General features: G+C 47.9%; 1 protein-coding gene across 2 annotated transcripts in view; it reads left to right on the top strand.

Annotated features, from left to right (window-relative positions):
• The window catches only part of vps9d1 (VPS9 domain containing 1), a 38,971-nt gene extending 35,963 nt beyond the window's left edge, over positions 1-3,008 (top strand). For both annotated transcript variants that reach the window (XM_036127008.1, XM_036127004.1), the window contains exons 16-17: positions 1,789-1,884; positions 2,861-3,008. In XM_036127008.1, the coding sequence (XP_035982901.1) occupies positions 1,789-1,861 (73 nt within the window). In that variant the 3' untranslated portion in view covers positions 1,862-1,884; positions 2,861-3,008. The remainder of the gene's footprint in view (positions 1-1,788; positions 1,885-2,860) is intronic.
• The last annotated feature ends 13,895 nt before the right edge of the window (positions 3,009-16,903 follow it).

The raw sequence follows: 16,903 nt of genomic DNA, 5'->3' as shown, positions 1-16,903 counted from the left end.
GTCAGCTTCCATCAGATCCTCCAGGTTGGTGAGAAAGTTTCCTCTCTAAGGAAACCCAGCAGGTTGCATCAAGTCTCTCCAAGCAGCATTCACTCCTCCTGAAAGAGCGTAGAGCCACAGTGGACAGTCGTCTGCATTGTTGATGGCTTTGCAGCAATCCCTCATACTGAGCATGCATGAAGCGACAGTGGAGAGGAAAACTCCCCTTTAACAGGGAGGAGAACCTCCAGCAGAACCAGAACCAGGCTCAGTGTGAACGCTCATCTGCCTCCACCCACTGGGGCTTAGAGAAGACAGAGCAGAGACACAGAAAGCTCAGAAGCTCACATTGACCCAGGAGTACTTTCTATGTTAGAGAAGACAGAGCAGAGACACAGAAAGCTCAGAAGCTCACATTGACCCAGGAGTACTTTCTATGTTAGAGAAGACAGAGCAGAGACACAGGAAGCACAGAAGCTCACATTGACCCAGGAGTACTTTCTATGGTAGAGAAGACAGAGCAGAGGCACAGAAAGCACAGAAGCTCACATTGACCCAGGAGTACTTTCTATGTTAGAGAAGACAGAGCAGAGGCACAGAAAGCACAGAAGCTCACATTGACCCAGGAGTACTTTCTATGTTAGAGAAGACAGAGCAGAGACACAGAAAGCACAGAAGCTCACATTGACCCAGGAGTACTTTCTATGTTAGATGGTAATAGAGGATGATCTGCCTCCCCTGATGATGTCACAGCTAACAGAACACCAGACCAGGTGTATCTTCTATGAAGAGAAAAATGACAGAGAACTAAACGTTGAAATAACAACAAGCAATGCAGATTGGAGAGCAGTAGGAGAACTCAGCAGAGAGAGAGAAATAGACCCTGATGTCCTCCAGCAGCCTAAGCCTATAGCAGCATAACTATAGAGGTAGCTCAGGGTAACATGAGCCACTCTGACTAGAAGCTTTGTCACAAAGGAAAGTTTTAAGATTAGTCTTAAAAGTAGACGGGGTGTAGACCCTCAACTATGAGATTTGACCCAAAGAAGGAGATCGTGGATACGAGCGGCTGAAATGAGTTTTCTCCGTAGGGTGTCTGGGCTGTCCCTTAGAGATGGAGTGATCAATCATCTGAAGGGGACTCAGAGTAGAGCAGGGGAAAAATACTTTTTGATATCCAGGTAAAGATGTTCTGTTGGTCACAAACCCTGTGGAGAACGCTGCTCTACTCCGAGTAAACCACAACTGAGCTGCAAGTGAAGCACCATGTGTGGAGGAACACTCTGAATCCCCCTGAAGCAGGCAACCCCACAGTGAAACACGGCGGTGGCAGCATCATGCTGTGGGAAGACGGTCAGCGTTGATGGATGGAGCTGAATCAGGAGAATCCTGGAGGAGAACCTGAGACTGAGGTGGAGGTTCTCCTTCCAGCAGGAGACCCAGCCTGAACCTGCAGCCTGAGGTATTATGGGATGGATTAGATCAAAGCAGATTGATGGGTCAGAACGGCCTAGTCAAAGTCCAGACCTGGATCCTGCTGAGGATCTGTAGCATGGCTTGAAAACTGATGTTCCCCCTCCAGTCTGAGGTAACCAGAGTGGACTTGCCTCCTCCTCTCTGGTTACCCCCCCCCCCCACCCTCCCCCCCCCCCCCCCATTTGTCACGTTTAAAAACAGGAAGTGAGACTTTCAGCGTGTTCTCTGCTGGCAGACTGAGCTCCTCTGTGATGCTGTTATCATGTTTTCTGACAGGAATGTTGCTGCTGATGCGTCTGAATTCCTCTAATGAACGACTTCCTTCTGTTTCAGCTTTTTGATTGGAGAGGAGGGTTACTGCCTGACGTCGCTGCAGAGTGCGCTGGCTTACGTCGAGTCTCTGTGAGCTCCCTGCGCTCCAGCAAACGGGTAAAGTTAACAAACCAGATCAGAGTTTATATTCAGCACGCTGACACAGGATCTGATGTTCTGATAGCTGAACGCATTTCCTGAGAAACTAAAGGTGCAAATAGTCGTCAGCGTCTGCTAAGATTTAAATGGTTGGGTCAGAATGACGTAGATTAATGTGCATTAATGTGTCAGACACTCTGAGAAATTAAAGTGTGCAAATAGACATCAGCATGTGTGTGAATAATGCTCTATCGGGTCAGAACCAGTGGAACCAGCAGCATGTTGGGAAACATGTCAGACCAGCAGGGGGCGCTAGCCCTCACAGCTCTGGCAAAGAAGCTGTTTTTAAGATTTAACGTTCCTGAATGGTTTCCCTGATGGAAGTGGGTCAAACATTGTTCTGGTTTCTGGTGCGTTTTCTGACTGATGCTACAAGCATTGATCTTCATGGAAACACTGCAGCTGTCTCTGGTCAGAAACTTTATCAATCTGAAGTTTTGGGATCTCAGCTTTTAGTTCTCTGTGATTAACGTTCACCTGGCTGCTGGTGAAGCAGCAGAGCTCCTCCAGGCTAGCTTAGCGTTAGCAGCTATGATGATAACAGAGCTGAACTCTGACCAGTTAAACCTGGCTGCCACATTCAGAGCAGAAGGTTCTGCTGGTTTCTGCAGCTGTGCACCAGAAGCTGTGTTTCTGTTTGATCCGGTTTTGGCGGTCCGTAAACTCAGCCCTCCTGGACCGGGTCATCAGAGAAGGACCTCCTGCTGGGCTGAAGTTTATTTTGGGGAAAGGTGCAGATTGTTGTTTGTTAAAAAGTTTTTATGGTTCCTCCTCTTCAGTCGTTTGTTGGTCGGTCGCAGAAAAGCCAAACGGGGATCAGATGGGGGGGGGGGGGGGGGGGTACTTTAAGCAGGGAGCTGCTGGGTTCTGGCTGTGAATGGATCAGCAGAACCAGCTGGTCTCCAGTCAGACGTTTCTTCTCTGTGTGTCTCAGGCTGCTGCTCATCATCCTCACTCTTCATCACGACCTTCATGCTGCATGACGGCGGCTGGTGCTGCCAAACCCTGACTGGAGGTCCATCAGCTCGGTTCTGAGCCTGCAAGTCAACGTCTGAGGCGTCAACCAGAACCAGAACGTCAACCAGAACCAGAACCAGAACCAGCTCTGGTGGCGTTCAGCTCCTCGCCGGCTTTTTACCCGCTGGCACCATTTTAACGGCTCCACTGCATGTTCCCTCTGGACCGACGCCAGCTTCACTTTACTGGGTCAGAACCAGCGCCGCCTCGTTAAACGGGCCTGCGCTGGTTCCTCTGAGGCGTTCAGGGAACCGAGAGTTTCCCCAGCAGAACTTTTCACATCCAGCCACGACTAACTTTAAGGGAATAAACAGATTAAGACCGGCATGTCTATAAACCCCCGCTGGGTCTGAAAGGCCAGACTAAAGGAAGCGGAAGGCGGCGCCGTCAGATTCTGCTGATGATGGCGGCGCCGTCAGATTCTGCTGATGATGGCGGCGCCGTCAGATTCTGCTGATGATGGCGGGGCCGTCAGATTCTGGTCATGATGGCGGCGCCGTCAGATTCTGGTCATGATAGCGGCGCCGTCAGATTCTGCTGATGATGGCGGCGCCGTCAGATTCTGCTGATGATGGCGGCGGTACCGATGCGGTCGTCCTCACTGCTGGGGGGGGGGGCAGACGGATGAGAAGCGTGATGAAACTAGAGGAACACGGGACGACCTCCAGGCCTTACGCAGCTAATGATAAAGTTCATTATTGGTGATTTTTATTTTTTATTCTGAATATTTTTTCTCGTTATTGAGCTCAGCTCGTTGGGGGTGTAACAGATCAGCTAGCTTTATGTTTTATGCTTCTCTGTCACAAAGTTTACTTTTAAATTCTCACCCGCCACATTGAGCTTTTATTCTCGTTTCTTTGAGCAAAATTAAAATTTTAAGCTTAGAACCATCTCCTGTCTAAAACACAGAACGCTGATGTAGTTTTGGGTGAGAGGTGCAGAACGGACCAACAGCAAACGTTCTGCAGCGTTTTATTTGGAACAATCTGCTGGTTCCAGGGTTCTGGTGGGAACCCAGAATATTTGCTCCATGTTTTACTGAGGATGTCATGTTTAATTTTTTTTGTTTAAATGGGTCCAAACATGTAAAAAGATTTTGTGAATTTAACATGAAAACATAATTGGTTGTATGTAATGTACAGATGCTGTGATAATAAGCAATGTTTGCTTTGGAAGCTGATTTAATGTTAAACTGTACAGTGAATGTTTTACAATTATTACTGTTTGTCTGTGAGAAGAGTTAATAAAGAAGATAACATGTTTAATCATGCGTGGCTCAGCTTATTGTTTTCACTTTTCTTTTTCTTTTTTCAGTTCTGCTTCCAAAACTCTGACGGTTTTAATAACTTTTAGGTTTGGGGATCCTTTAGTCATTTTATTAAAGCGCCCGTTTTAAACCGTTTGCTGAAACATTTAGAGCCGTTAGCAGAACGCCAGGATGGAAAATGCTGAATATTAACCAGCAGGTTCAGGTTTATTATAAATATTATAAATTATAAGACAATATAAAATATAAAACTAAAAGGGAGGTTTAAGCTTTACTCTAAATAACGTCTTTGTGCGACTTTAGTAACTAAACCGTTCAACGTTAGTCAACATGAACGAGCCGATAAAATCTCCCCCAAACTTCACAGAACTGAGGCCAAATGATTGGGGGGGGGGTAAAGGTCGTCCTCGGCTCTCTGGTGCAGGTCTGTCTGGAGTCTTGGAGACGAGAAGCGGCGCTCCATCCATGGACCGGGTGCAGACCTCTGACCGGTGGAGCGGTGGCCGAGTCAGCGCCACGTTTCCTCAGCGTGTCGCCGCTAAACGCTGAGACGCTGCAGACAACAAGTCCATGCTAATGAAGAACAAATAAATACCTTTAAAATACCTGCACAGGTAAAAATGTCAGATCGTTTACAAATGTGTCAGAGATGTCAATAAGTCCTTTTATCCAAGTCCAGTGTCGGGTCTTTTATTTTGGCGAGCTGAGGGAGCTGGGAGGACACATCCAACCGTGAGAGAAAGGCGACTCGCTGTAGCTGCTGAGGCGTGTTCTCCTGCTCTGCTGTGGGTCACTAACTGGTCTGTGGGGGGGGGGGCACAGCAGCAGCAGAAGCCTGCGAACCAGAAATGGAGCAACATGCCACTGTGAATCAGAGCGCTCCTCCATCACTTCCTTTCACTGCAGGTTTTCATCCATGTTCCAGTTCACTGGCGCTCTCTGGGATTCTAGTTCACATTGAAACTAACTTTAAAGAAATCTGCCTGGTCCTGGAATCCAGCTGCAGGTTATTCTCAGTCTGGATGGAAAGAAGAGCAACTTCAGGTTTCTGTAATCGACCCTGGTTCTGCTAAACGAGGCTTTTCTGTTTCGTGTCTTTACAGTAAAACGTGACGCTTCAGAGGCAGCCACGCAGCACAGGATGCTTCCTGGAGTCAGTTTGGTTCTTTTAGGGATGATGCAGTAACACTGCAGAGGACCAGGATGCTGATCCCAGACCAGGATGCTGATCTCAGACCAGGATGCTGATCCCAGACCAGGATGCTGATCTCAGACCAGGATGCTGATCCCAGACCAAGATGCTGATCCCAGACCAGGATGCTGATCCCAGACCAAGATGCTGATCTCAGACCAAGATGCTGATCCCAGACCAGGATGCTGATCTCAGACCAGGATGCTGATCCCAGACCAAGATGCTGATCCCAGACCAGGATGCTGATCTCAGACCAAGATGTTGATCCCAGACCAAGATGCTGATCCCAGACCAGGATGCTGATCCCAGACCAAGAAGCTGATCCCAGACCAAGATGCTGATCCCAGACCAAGATGCTGATCCCAGACCAGAATGCTGATCCCAGACCAAGATACTGATCCCAGACCAGGATGCTGATCCCAGACCAAGATGCTGATCCCAGACCAAGATGCTGATCCCAGACCAGGATGCTGATCCCAGACCAGGATGCTGATCCCAGACCAGGATGCTGATCCCAGACCAAGATGCTGATCCCAGACCAAGATGCTGATCCCAGACCAGGATGCTGATCCCAGACCAGGATGCTGATCCCAGACCAAGATGCTGATCCCAGACCAAGATGCTGATCCCAGACCAGAATGCTGATCCCAGACCAAGATACTGATCCCAGACCAGGATGCTGATCCCAGACCAAGATGCTGATCCCAGACCAAGATGCTGATCCCAGACCAGGATGCTGATCCCAGACCAAGAAGCTGATCCCAGACCAAGATGCTGATCTCAGACCAGGATGCTGATCCCAGACCAAGATGCTGATCCCAGACCAAGATACTGATCCCAGACCAGGATGCTGATCCCAGACCAGGATGTTGATCCCAGACCAAGATGCTGATCCCAGACCAAGATGCTGATCCCAGACCAAGATGCTGATCCCAGACCAAGATGCTGATCCCAGACCAGGATGCTGATCCCAGGCCAAGATACTGATCCCAGACCAGGATGCTGATCCCAGACCAAGATGTTGATCCCAGACCAAGATGCTGATCCCAGACCAAGATGCTGATCCCAGACCAAGAAGCTGATCCCAGACCAAGATGCTGATCTCAGACCAAGATGCTGATCCCAGACCAAGATGTTGATCCCAGACCAGGATGTTGATCCCAGACCAGGATGCTGATCCCAGACCAGGATGCTGATCCCAGACCAGGATGTTGATCCCAGACCAAGATGCTGATCCCAGACCAAGATGCTGATCCCAGACCAGGATGCTGATCCCAGGCCAAGATACTGATCCCAGACCAGGATGCTGATCCCAGGCCAAGATACTGATCCCAGACCAAGATGTTGATCCCAGACCAAGATGTTGATCCCAGACCAGGATGCTGATCCCAGACCAAGATGCTGATCCCAGACCAAGATGCTGATCCCAGACCAGGATGCTGATCCCAGGCCAAGATACTGATCCCAGACCAGGATGCTGATCCCAGACCAAGATGTTGATCCCAGACCAAGATGCTGATCCCAGACCAAGATGCTGATCCCAGACCAAGAAGCTGATCCCAGACCAAGATGCTGATCTCAGACCAAGATGCTGATCCCAGACCAAGATGTTGATCCCAGACCAGGATGTTGATCCCAGACCAGGATGCTGATCCCAGACCAGGATGCTGATCCCAGACCAGGATGCTGATCCCAGACCAAGATGCTGATCCCAGACCAGGATGCTGATCCCAGACCAAGATGCTGATCCCAGACCAAGATGCTGATCCCAGACCAGGATGCTGATCCCAGGCCAAGATACTGATCCCAGACCAGGATGCTGATCCCAGACCAAGATGTTGATCCCAGACCAAGATGCTGATCCCAGACCAAGATGCTGATCCCAGACCAAGAAGCTGATCCCAGACCAAGATGCTGATCTCAGACCAAGATGCTGATCCCAGACCAAGATGTTGATCCCAGACCAGGATGTTGATCCCAGACCAGGATGCTGATCCCAGACCAGGATGCTGATCCCAGACCAGGATGTTGATCCCAGACCAAGATGCTGATCCCAGACCAAGATGCTGATCCCAGACCAGGATGCTGATCCCAGGCCAAGATACTGATCCCAGACCAGGATGCTGATCCCAGGCCAAGATACTGATCCCAGACCAAGATGTTGATCCCAGACCAAGATGTTGATCCCAGACCAGGATGCTGATCCCAGACCAAGATGCTGATCCCAGACCAAGATGCTGATCCCAGACCAGGATGCTGATCCCAGGCCAAGATACTGATCCCAGACCAGGATGCTGATCCCAGACCAAGATGTTGATCCCAGACCAAGATGCTGATCCCAGACCAAGATGCTGATCCCAGACCAAGAAGCTGATCCCAGACCAAGATGCTGATCTCAGACCAAGATGCTGATCCCAGACCAAGATGTTGATCCCAGACCAGGATGTTGATCCCAGACCAGGATGCTGATCCCAGACCAGGATGCTGATCCCAGACCAGGATGCTGATCCCAGACCAAGATGCTGATCCCAGACCAAGATGCTGATCCCAGACCAGGATGCTGATCCCAGGCCAAGATACTGATCCCAGACCAGGATGCTGATCCCAGGCCAAGATACTGATCCCAGACCAAGATGTTGATCCCAGACCAAGATGTTGATCCCAGACCAGGATGCTGATCCCAGACCAGGATGCTGATCCCAGACCAAGATGTTGATCCCAGACCAAGATGCTGATCCCAGACCAGGATGCTGATCCCAGACCAAGATGTTGATCCCAGGCCAGGATGCTGATCCCAGACCAAGATGCTGATCCCTGACCAGGATGCTGATCCCAGACCAAGATGCTGATCCCAGACCAGGATGCTGATCCCAGACCAGGATGCTGATCCCAGACCAGGATGCTGATCCCAGACCAAGATACTGATCCCAGACCAGGATGCTGATCCCAGACCAAGATGCTGATCCCAGACCAGGATGCTGATCCCAGACCAGGATGCTGATCCCAGACCAAGATACTGATCCCAGAACAAGATGCTGATCCCAGACCAGGATGCTGATCCCAGACCAGAATGCTGATCCCAGACCAAGATGCTGATCCCAGACCAGGATGCTGATCCCAGACCAAGATGCTGATCCCAGACCAGGATGCTGATCCCAGACCAAGATGCTGATCCCAGAACAAGATGCTGATCCCAGACCAAGATGCTGATCCCAGACCAGGATGCTGATCCCAGACCAAGATGCTGATCCCAGAACAAGATGCTGATCCCAGACCAAGATGCTGATCCCAGACCAAGATGCTGATCCCAGGCCAGGCTTCAGGAGCCTGCAGAGCAGCTGGAGGGTCTGGAGAAGCTGGGACTAAACATGAAGAGCAGCTTTTTCATCCTACCTGCATCACACGAGAGAGTTTACGCTGCAAAAAGAAACATTCTCTTGAAATCAGTTTATTTGTCCTTGATGTGAACAGATAAGATGATCTGCCAATGCAATAAGAATTTTACACTTAAAACAGGACCAACTCATCTCTATTATCTTATTTCAAGTAGAATATCTAACCTTATTTTAGGAGCCAAAATACTCATTCCACATCAGATAATCTTTATTATATTATATTTATCTGCTCAAATCAAGGACAAATTCACTCATTTCAAGAACATTTTACTTTTCCCTTTTTGTGGTGAAAACTTTAAGGAAATCCCCTTAATAGCTTTGCACTCACTGTGTGAGCTACCTGGCCAGGTGACGCGGTGCTGCACCTTTAACGCGTCAGGTGAAGTCCGGTTCTGTGGTGTTCTGGGGTCTAATAGCCGCAGCATACGGGAATACTTCAGATTTTATGCACTCTTACACGTTGCCTGTGTCTTGACTCTCACCGTGTTTAAAGTCGTGATTTTAGAGCAGTTGGAGCGTCTTCTGTTACAGCGTGAGGCAAAGCGCTGCTGGCCATGCCTGCTAGAGCTCGCCGCGTCACCTGAACCAGAAATCCTGGTTTAATACGGCGAGCTCTCGTACGAGTCAGCCGATCACGTCTTCAGGCGCCGTCCGTACGGACCAGACGAGGGACACGAGGTCCTGCGTCACGCTGGACGTTAGAGGAGGTGGCTGTGGATCAGGGTCCGGCTCGTGGTACCTGGTCCCAGGTGGACTCTGATGGGCGGAGCCTGGGCCGTCTGCCTGATGGTTCCTGATAATTGGTCCAGATGGAGAATGCCAGTGAGGTTTCATCGTGTTAGCTCCAGACAGGAGAAACCCAGAAGTCTTACTGTTGGTCCTTTGGATGGGAACAATGGAAACCATCAGAGGGAAGAAGAACCGCTTGGATCAGTGGAGTTCTGCTGAAACGGGCCGGTTCTGAGGCCGACTGAAGGAAAACTCAGCAGATCTAGGATGAGCTGTTTGCCTCGGTTGCTACAATGGAGCAGCTTCTGGAATCCCCGTAGAAACCATCCAGAGGGGCTGAAGTTCTGGAGGTTCTGGAGGTTCTGTGGTTTCTGGGTTGGACGCCCCGTTAGGGACAGTTTGGGACGTTGAAGCTGTCCTCAGAAAGTTCAGCAGCTCTTCTGCTGGTTCATGTCAGGAAAGACGCTGGAGATGGATGACCCTGCGGTGCTCCATGATGACTCAGGCTGTGGAACCACAGCTTTGTGTCACGAAGGGGAGAGCGGAATGCTGCCAGGATCACATTTCTTTCCTGCTCGGCTGTAACTCGTCTTGGTCTCATTTATTCTGGTTTTTAACTGGAAGCAGAAGAACAAGTTGACAGAAACCTCTGCAGTGTCTCCTTCAGCTTTAGGGAACAAACATCAGAAATCCTTTAAGGTCAATGAGGCCTCAGGGTTCTGCTGGTTCTGCTGGTTCTGCTGGTGGGTCCTAATGACGTCAGTTATAGGGATGAAACGTTTATCTGAGCAGACTGAGATCAGGAACACCTCTGAAGCATCTTTAACTGACCTGGAAACCTTTATCTGCAGCACTTCTTAGTGAAGGTAAATCCATAATGAAGAATCTAAAATGTAATTCTGCTGAGAATCAGGTTTATTAGCAAAGGAGCCAAACAGGATCCAAACAGCAGGTTCTGCATAAATTGCAGCATTTAACGAGTTTAAGATCAAACATCTTCGGTTCGTAGCTAAACGCCTCTTTCTGTTCGGTGCTGCTGCTCCAGGCCGACCCAGACTGCGGTTCTGACGCGGTTCTGGGGAACCGCCTGGTTAGACGCCTCCAGCTCATTAATATTCTGCCTTTTGTGCTGCAGCTACGTTTTTAAAATCCCTCCCCATATTTCCAACACAGTTTAGATCAGACGACTTCTTCTGAAACCAAACCGGGTCCTGAAGTCTTGGAGGAGCCAAAGCAGCCCAGAGCACCAGGGAGCCGCCGCCGTGCTTCACCGTACGCAGGACGCTCTTCTCACTCTTCCTCCTCCAAACAAACGCTGGTTCTGATTTATCGCTCCACAGAACAGAATCCATAAAACCCTCTTGGTGTTCCGACCTTTGGGTCTATAATAATAATAATAATGAATCATAAGGTTTGGTTGTTTCCAGCAGCTCTTGTTCTATTATTCATATAACACACAGACACAAATTAAACACATCCATGGAAAACGAAGACGAGCATTCCTTGAGACGACCCTCAAAAATGAAAAAAGCTAATTTAAAGTTGAGCTGCACAACAGACGATAAAGACTTATAAGATGGGAAATATTAATAATTAGGCATATTCAGTTAAAAATCTCGTGTAGTAATTATTTCCATCAAGAGACGGCTCTCCTTCGGTCATCTGCTGTGACCAGGAGGTGTCATCAGATGGTTAATCATCCAGAACGTTCTCCTGATGGCGGCTCAGCCCTCCCTGCGGGTTGCTAGCTCAACTCCTCCCTCCTCTTCCACAGCCAACATGAGGCTCTATGTTGACTCGTCGTCTCTACTGCTGCCAACACCTTCCACGATGACTGAGCTTCTGATCTCTACTGGCTGCAACCATGTCTGCCGACCCTGCAGTCCTGCTCTTTGCAGCGATCTGACTTCCTCCTGAATGCCTCCTCTCACCCGTCTTCATGGCCCCGGTAACTCGATCAGGAGGATCTGCCCTGCCTCAGTAGAGAACAGCACTGCATCGGGTCTTAAAGTGAAGCGTATCCGGGCATTGAGGACTTCGCTGTAGATCAACCGTCAGCTTCCATGATGGTCTGTCTGCAGGAGACAGCCCTTCATGCTCCCTCCTTAATAAATGCTATTTGTGGAGGCTTGATGCTGTAAGAGCCTTTCTGTTTTCTTTCCTGCTCCAAGATGTTAGCAAGCACTTCCAGTACTTTGTCATGGCGCCACCTATACCTACCCTGAGACATGGCAGTCTTACATCCTGTCATGATTGGATCGTCTCTCATTGCCCATCTATGCAGATTCACAGACGTTGGAAGGTTTGATAGACGTCCTCAGCAGGGAGGAGATCCAGAAAGGCTCCAGTCTCCATTATTCAGCCCATGTAAGCCTCGTCTTGGGAAGTTACCATCATGTCCATGTCCCCTGAACCCTGGAATAGCTCTACAACTGTTCCTCTGGGTTCCTTTCTTCTGCCTTCTTCCCACTGGTGCAGGCAGAAAGCAGAAAGCAGGGAATGACCAGCAGCAGTTTCCTGAGGAAGAAGAGATGTTGTTGGGCCTTCTTCGCCAGGTGGGAGGTGTTCACGGACCAGGAGAGGTCGGAGGAGATGTGCCCTCCAACATAGAAAGTACTCCTGGGTCAATGTGAGCTTCTGTGCTTTCTGTGTCTCTGCTCTGTCTTCTCTAACATAGAAAGTACTCCTGGGTCAATGTGAGCTTCTGTGCTTTCTGTGTCTCTGCTCTGTCTTCTCTAACATAGAAAGTACTCCTGGGTCAATGTGAGCTTCTGAGCTTTCTGTGTCTCTGCTCTGTCTTCTCTAACATAGAAAGTACTCCTGGGTCAATGTGAGCTTCTGAGCTTTCTGTGTCTCTGCTCTGTCTTCTCTAAGCCCCAGTGGGTGGAGGCAGATGAGCGTTCACACTGAGCCTGGTTCTGGTTCTGCTGGAGGTTCTCCTCCCTGTTAAAGGGGAGTTTTCCTCTCCACTGTCGCTTCATGCATGCTCAGTATGAGGGATTGCTGCAAAGCCATCAACAATGCAGACGACTGTCCACTGTGGCTCTACGCTCTTTCAGGAGGAGTGAATGCTGCTTGGAGAGACTTGATGCAACCTGCTGGGTTTCCTTAGAGAGGAAACTTTCTCACCAACCTGGAGGATCTGATGGAGTCTGACTTTAGAAAGAGCCTTGAGATGACGTGATGTGAATTGGAGCTATAGAGATAAAACTGAATTCCAGTTCACTCCAATTTTCTAAGTTTGTGCTTCAAAGAATGCAGCTGTGGATTAAGCCAGGGAAGCAGCTTGCTGTGAATAAACATGGTTCTGGAGTAATTGGGCTGGTTTTATCCTTTAAGTGGACGCAGAACAATGGAGCTGGATGAACACAGGAGGATTACGATGGTTGGTCCCGCCCCCTCCTTTGCTTTACGGATACATTTCCAGCCTATTGTTTGCCCTGAAACCACAGACACCACATTATAAAGTGCCGTGTTGGCCCAGAACCGGACAGATAAAAGGGCTTTGGGTCAGAGGTGGTGTGTGTGAACGGGTCAGAACCGCACGCTAGTCCACCCCCCCCCCCCAGCTCTCAGCTGTTTGCATGCATCTTTCTGCACAATCCCTGCGACTCGTTTGTAGAGGATTCCACAAATATGAGAACCTTCATATTTTCTGCTGATTACATGAAAAATGCTGAAAAATTCCTAATTTGAGCTTTTGGGTCTTTAAACTATTTGCTGCTCAGTTCCTCTCAGAAAACTGTTCTTTTTTTAACTGGTTCTAGTGTTTAAGGTTTTTGGAACTCTCATCATCAGATCAGCTGATTTTACAACATACACCAGCAATGGTTTTTAAAAAAACAAAAAATTTTATTTGGTCTGAATTTCTTTCACTCACACAGGTTCAGAAGTTTACATACTCCACCAACTATTTCCTTAAATGTCCATGAGCTTAGAAGCACAGAGACCAGCAGCTTTTTGTTACGCCCAGTAAAGTCCGAGGTACCGTGCTGACGACTTGTTTCCACCTTTCTCATCAGAACTGCTGGAGTTCTTGGAAATGGGCCCGTTTCCCTCCACATAACTAGCTTTTAAGTTATTATCACAATCCACACATTCTCCGTATAGTTGTGGCCTGAGTCTTTCCAGAACCTTAATGTTAGCTGGTTTCATCTGTTCCAGAACCATCTCAGATCTATGTTTGGGATCACTGTTCTGTTAGACAACCGTGAAGAAGATCGGTTCTTCTGTTTACATTACCTAACTGCCCTCAGGGGAAAACAAAGCCCAGATTTAAAAGGTAGAGTGCAGAAATGTCCAGGGGAGACGTAGGAGACGCTGTGGACAAGCTAACCATAACGTAGCTCAGGCTAGCATGAAAGCTAGCATCCAGGTAGCTATTTCCAGCTAGCATCCAGGTAGCTATTTCCAGCTAGCATCCAGGTAGCTATTTCCAGCTAGCATCCAGGTAGCTATTTCCAGCGACGTAAAGACTGGAGTCACAGACTCGAGGAAGGGGCATCAAACATTTTGAGAAAAATTTAAAATGACTTGAAAGAATAACTTGTTCCCCTAAAAGAAGAAATGAACATAGAAATACATGAACTCAGGGTAGAACTGCAGAAGACGGAGATGAAACACGAGTTTGTGGAGCCGAGGAACGAAACGGCGCCGGGAAGCATGTTCTCCTCCCGGTCACGTAGGAACAGGAACGTCTCCACTGACAGGGAACTGACATGGAGATGTGCTCCTGCAGAAATTACCTTTGCATTTCTGAAGTTCCTGAAGATGTTGAGGAGTGACTGGGAGGTCCTGGTCCTGGTCTGGAGCTAGAAGAGTTTCTACAAGAAAAACGTGGAATGACCCTTAAGAAAGTTTGACTAATTTAAGACTCTTTCAGAGAACGGTCGTTGCTCAGAGCTTCCCCTTGATTAACCATAAACTCCCCTGTGGGATCAGAGACGCTTTGTTGAACATTTTGTTTGAAGTTCTACTCCGGTGTCTGCAGTCTGCTTTAAACTTTAGTATGACCTACTTCGTCTAAAACTAGTCATAAATGCTGATTGGTCAAAGTCACGCTGTTTGCCCATTGTAAAAACAAAGACACGTCCACCAACACAGGTTGTTGAGACTTACAGGACCGTGGCCCAGAAACTGACAGTCAGCTGTCATTTAAGTCGCGTGTTGAACATGTAAAGACTTTAAAAATTAAACTAGGGATTCTCTTTAGAAATAGATGTTGCTTTTCTTTTAGTGCAGGATGCATTTTTTAATGACCTTGCTTTCTCTGTCAGATCCCTGTGGTTTTGTTTCTATGAATGCAGCTGTTAATGCTGCAGATGCTGGATGATGTCTCTCATGGCTCATTAAGGTTCATAACAGGATATAAATCTTTCCCTCATTAACGAACTTTATATACTCATCTCAACTGGCCGTCAGTATCAGCATTGATACGTTTTCATCTATAAGCTGTCATTACTGACTTCTTTACTGAGAAAATACTAAAGATTAGAGGATCCATATCGACTCCAGAACCAAAGCTGTCTCCAGCTGGAACTTATTTTTACTAAATGTCTAAATTCAGCCAAATAAACCATAAAAGCTTAGAGCAGATCATTTAGCAGCTAAGTTCCTCCTCCTGCTGCCTTGATGTTCTACCCTCAGCGTTCTTTAAGAATGTTCTGCCTGTCATAGCGTCTGATTTGACTCAGATAATGGACAGTCGTCTGCATTGTTGATGGCTTTGCAGCAATCCCTCATACTGAGCATGCATGAAGCGACAGTGGAGAGGAAAACTCCCCTTTAACAGGGAGGAGAACCTCCAGCAGAACCAGAACCAGGCTCAGTGTGAACGGTCATCTGCCTCCACCCACTGGGGCTTAGAGAAGACAGAGCAGAGACACAGAAAGCTCAGAAGCTCACATTGACCCAGGAGTACTTTCTATGTTAGAGAAGACAGAGCAGAGACACAGAAAGCACAGAAGCTCACATTGACCCAGGAGTACTTTCTATGTTAGAGAAGACAGAGCAGAGACACAGAAAGCTCAGAAGCTCACATTGACCCTGGAGTACTTTCTATGGTAGAGAAGACAGAGCAGAGACACAGAAAGCACAGAAGCTCACATTGACCCAGGAGTACTTTCTATGTTAGATGGTAATAGTGGATGATCTGCCTCCCCTGATGATGTCACAGCTAACAGAACACCAGACCAGGTGTACCTTCTATGAAGGGAAAAATGACAGAGAACAAAAAGTTAAAAGCTGAAATAACAACAAACAATGCAGATTGGAGAGCAGTAGGAGAACTCAGCAGAGAGAGAGAAATAGACCCTGATGTCCTCCAGCAGCCTAAGCCTATAGCAGCATAACTATAGAGGTAGCTCAGGGTAACATGAGCCACTCTGACTAGAAGCTTTGTCACAAAGGAAAGTTTTAAGATTAGTCTTAAAAGTAGACAGGGTGTCTGCCTCACGGACCAAAACTGGGAGTTGGTTCCACAGGAGAGGAGCCTGATAGCTAAAGGATCTGCCTCCCATTCTACTTTTAGAGACTCTTGGAACCACCAGCAGACCTGCAGTCTGAGAGCGAAGTGCTCTGTTAGGAACATACGGGGTAATCAGAGCTCTGATATATGATGGAGCTTGATTATTAAGGGCTTTATACGTTAGAAGAAGAATTTTAAATTCTATTCTTGATTTAACAGGAAGCCAATGAAGGGAAGCTAAAATTGGAGAAATATGATCCCTCTGGTTGATTTTCATCAGAACTCTTGCTGCAGCATTTTGGATCAGCTGAAGGCTTTGAACTGCATTTTGTGGACTTCCTGATAGTAAAGAATTACAATAGTCCAGCCTTGAAGTATCAAATGCAGCACTGAGATCTAACAGGACAAGTATAGACACAAGTCCATTATCTGAGGCCATGAGAATATCATTAGTGACCTTCACCAGAGCTGCTTCAGTGCTATGATGAGCTCTGAAGCCTGACTGAAACTCCTCAAATAGGTCATTACTTTGTAAATGTTCACATAGTTGATTAGCAACTACTTTCTCAAGAATTTTAGATAAGAAAAGAAGATTAGATATAGGTCTGTAATTTAGAACGTAGAGAACATGGACCCGGTTCTGAAGTCCTTCCACTAAGACTAAGAACGTAGAGAACATAGACCCGGTTCTGAAGTCCTCACTAAGACTAAGAACGTAGAGAACATGGACCCGGTTCTGAAGTCCTCACTAAGACTAAGAACGTAGAGAACATGGACCCGGTTCTGAAGTCCTCACTAAGACTAAGAACGTAGAGAACATGGACCCGGTTCTGAAGTCCTCACTAAGACTAAGAACGTAGAGAACAGGTCTTCTGGCTCCAGCCTGCTCTGCAGAACCAGAACCAGAACCA

This window comes from Fundulus heteroclitus, chromosome 2 (genome assembly GCF_011125445.2).
Source record: "Fundulus heteroclitus isolate FHET01 chromosome 2, MU-UCD_Fhet_4.1, whole genome shotgun sequence".
NCBI lineage: Eukaryota > Metazoa > Chordata > Actinopteri > Cyprinodontiformes > Fundulidae > Fundulus > Fundulus heteroclitus.
This window is presented reverse-complemented; position numbering and strand designations above follow the sequence as displayed.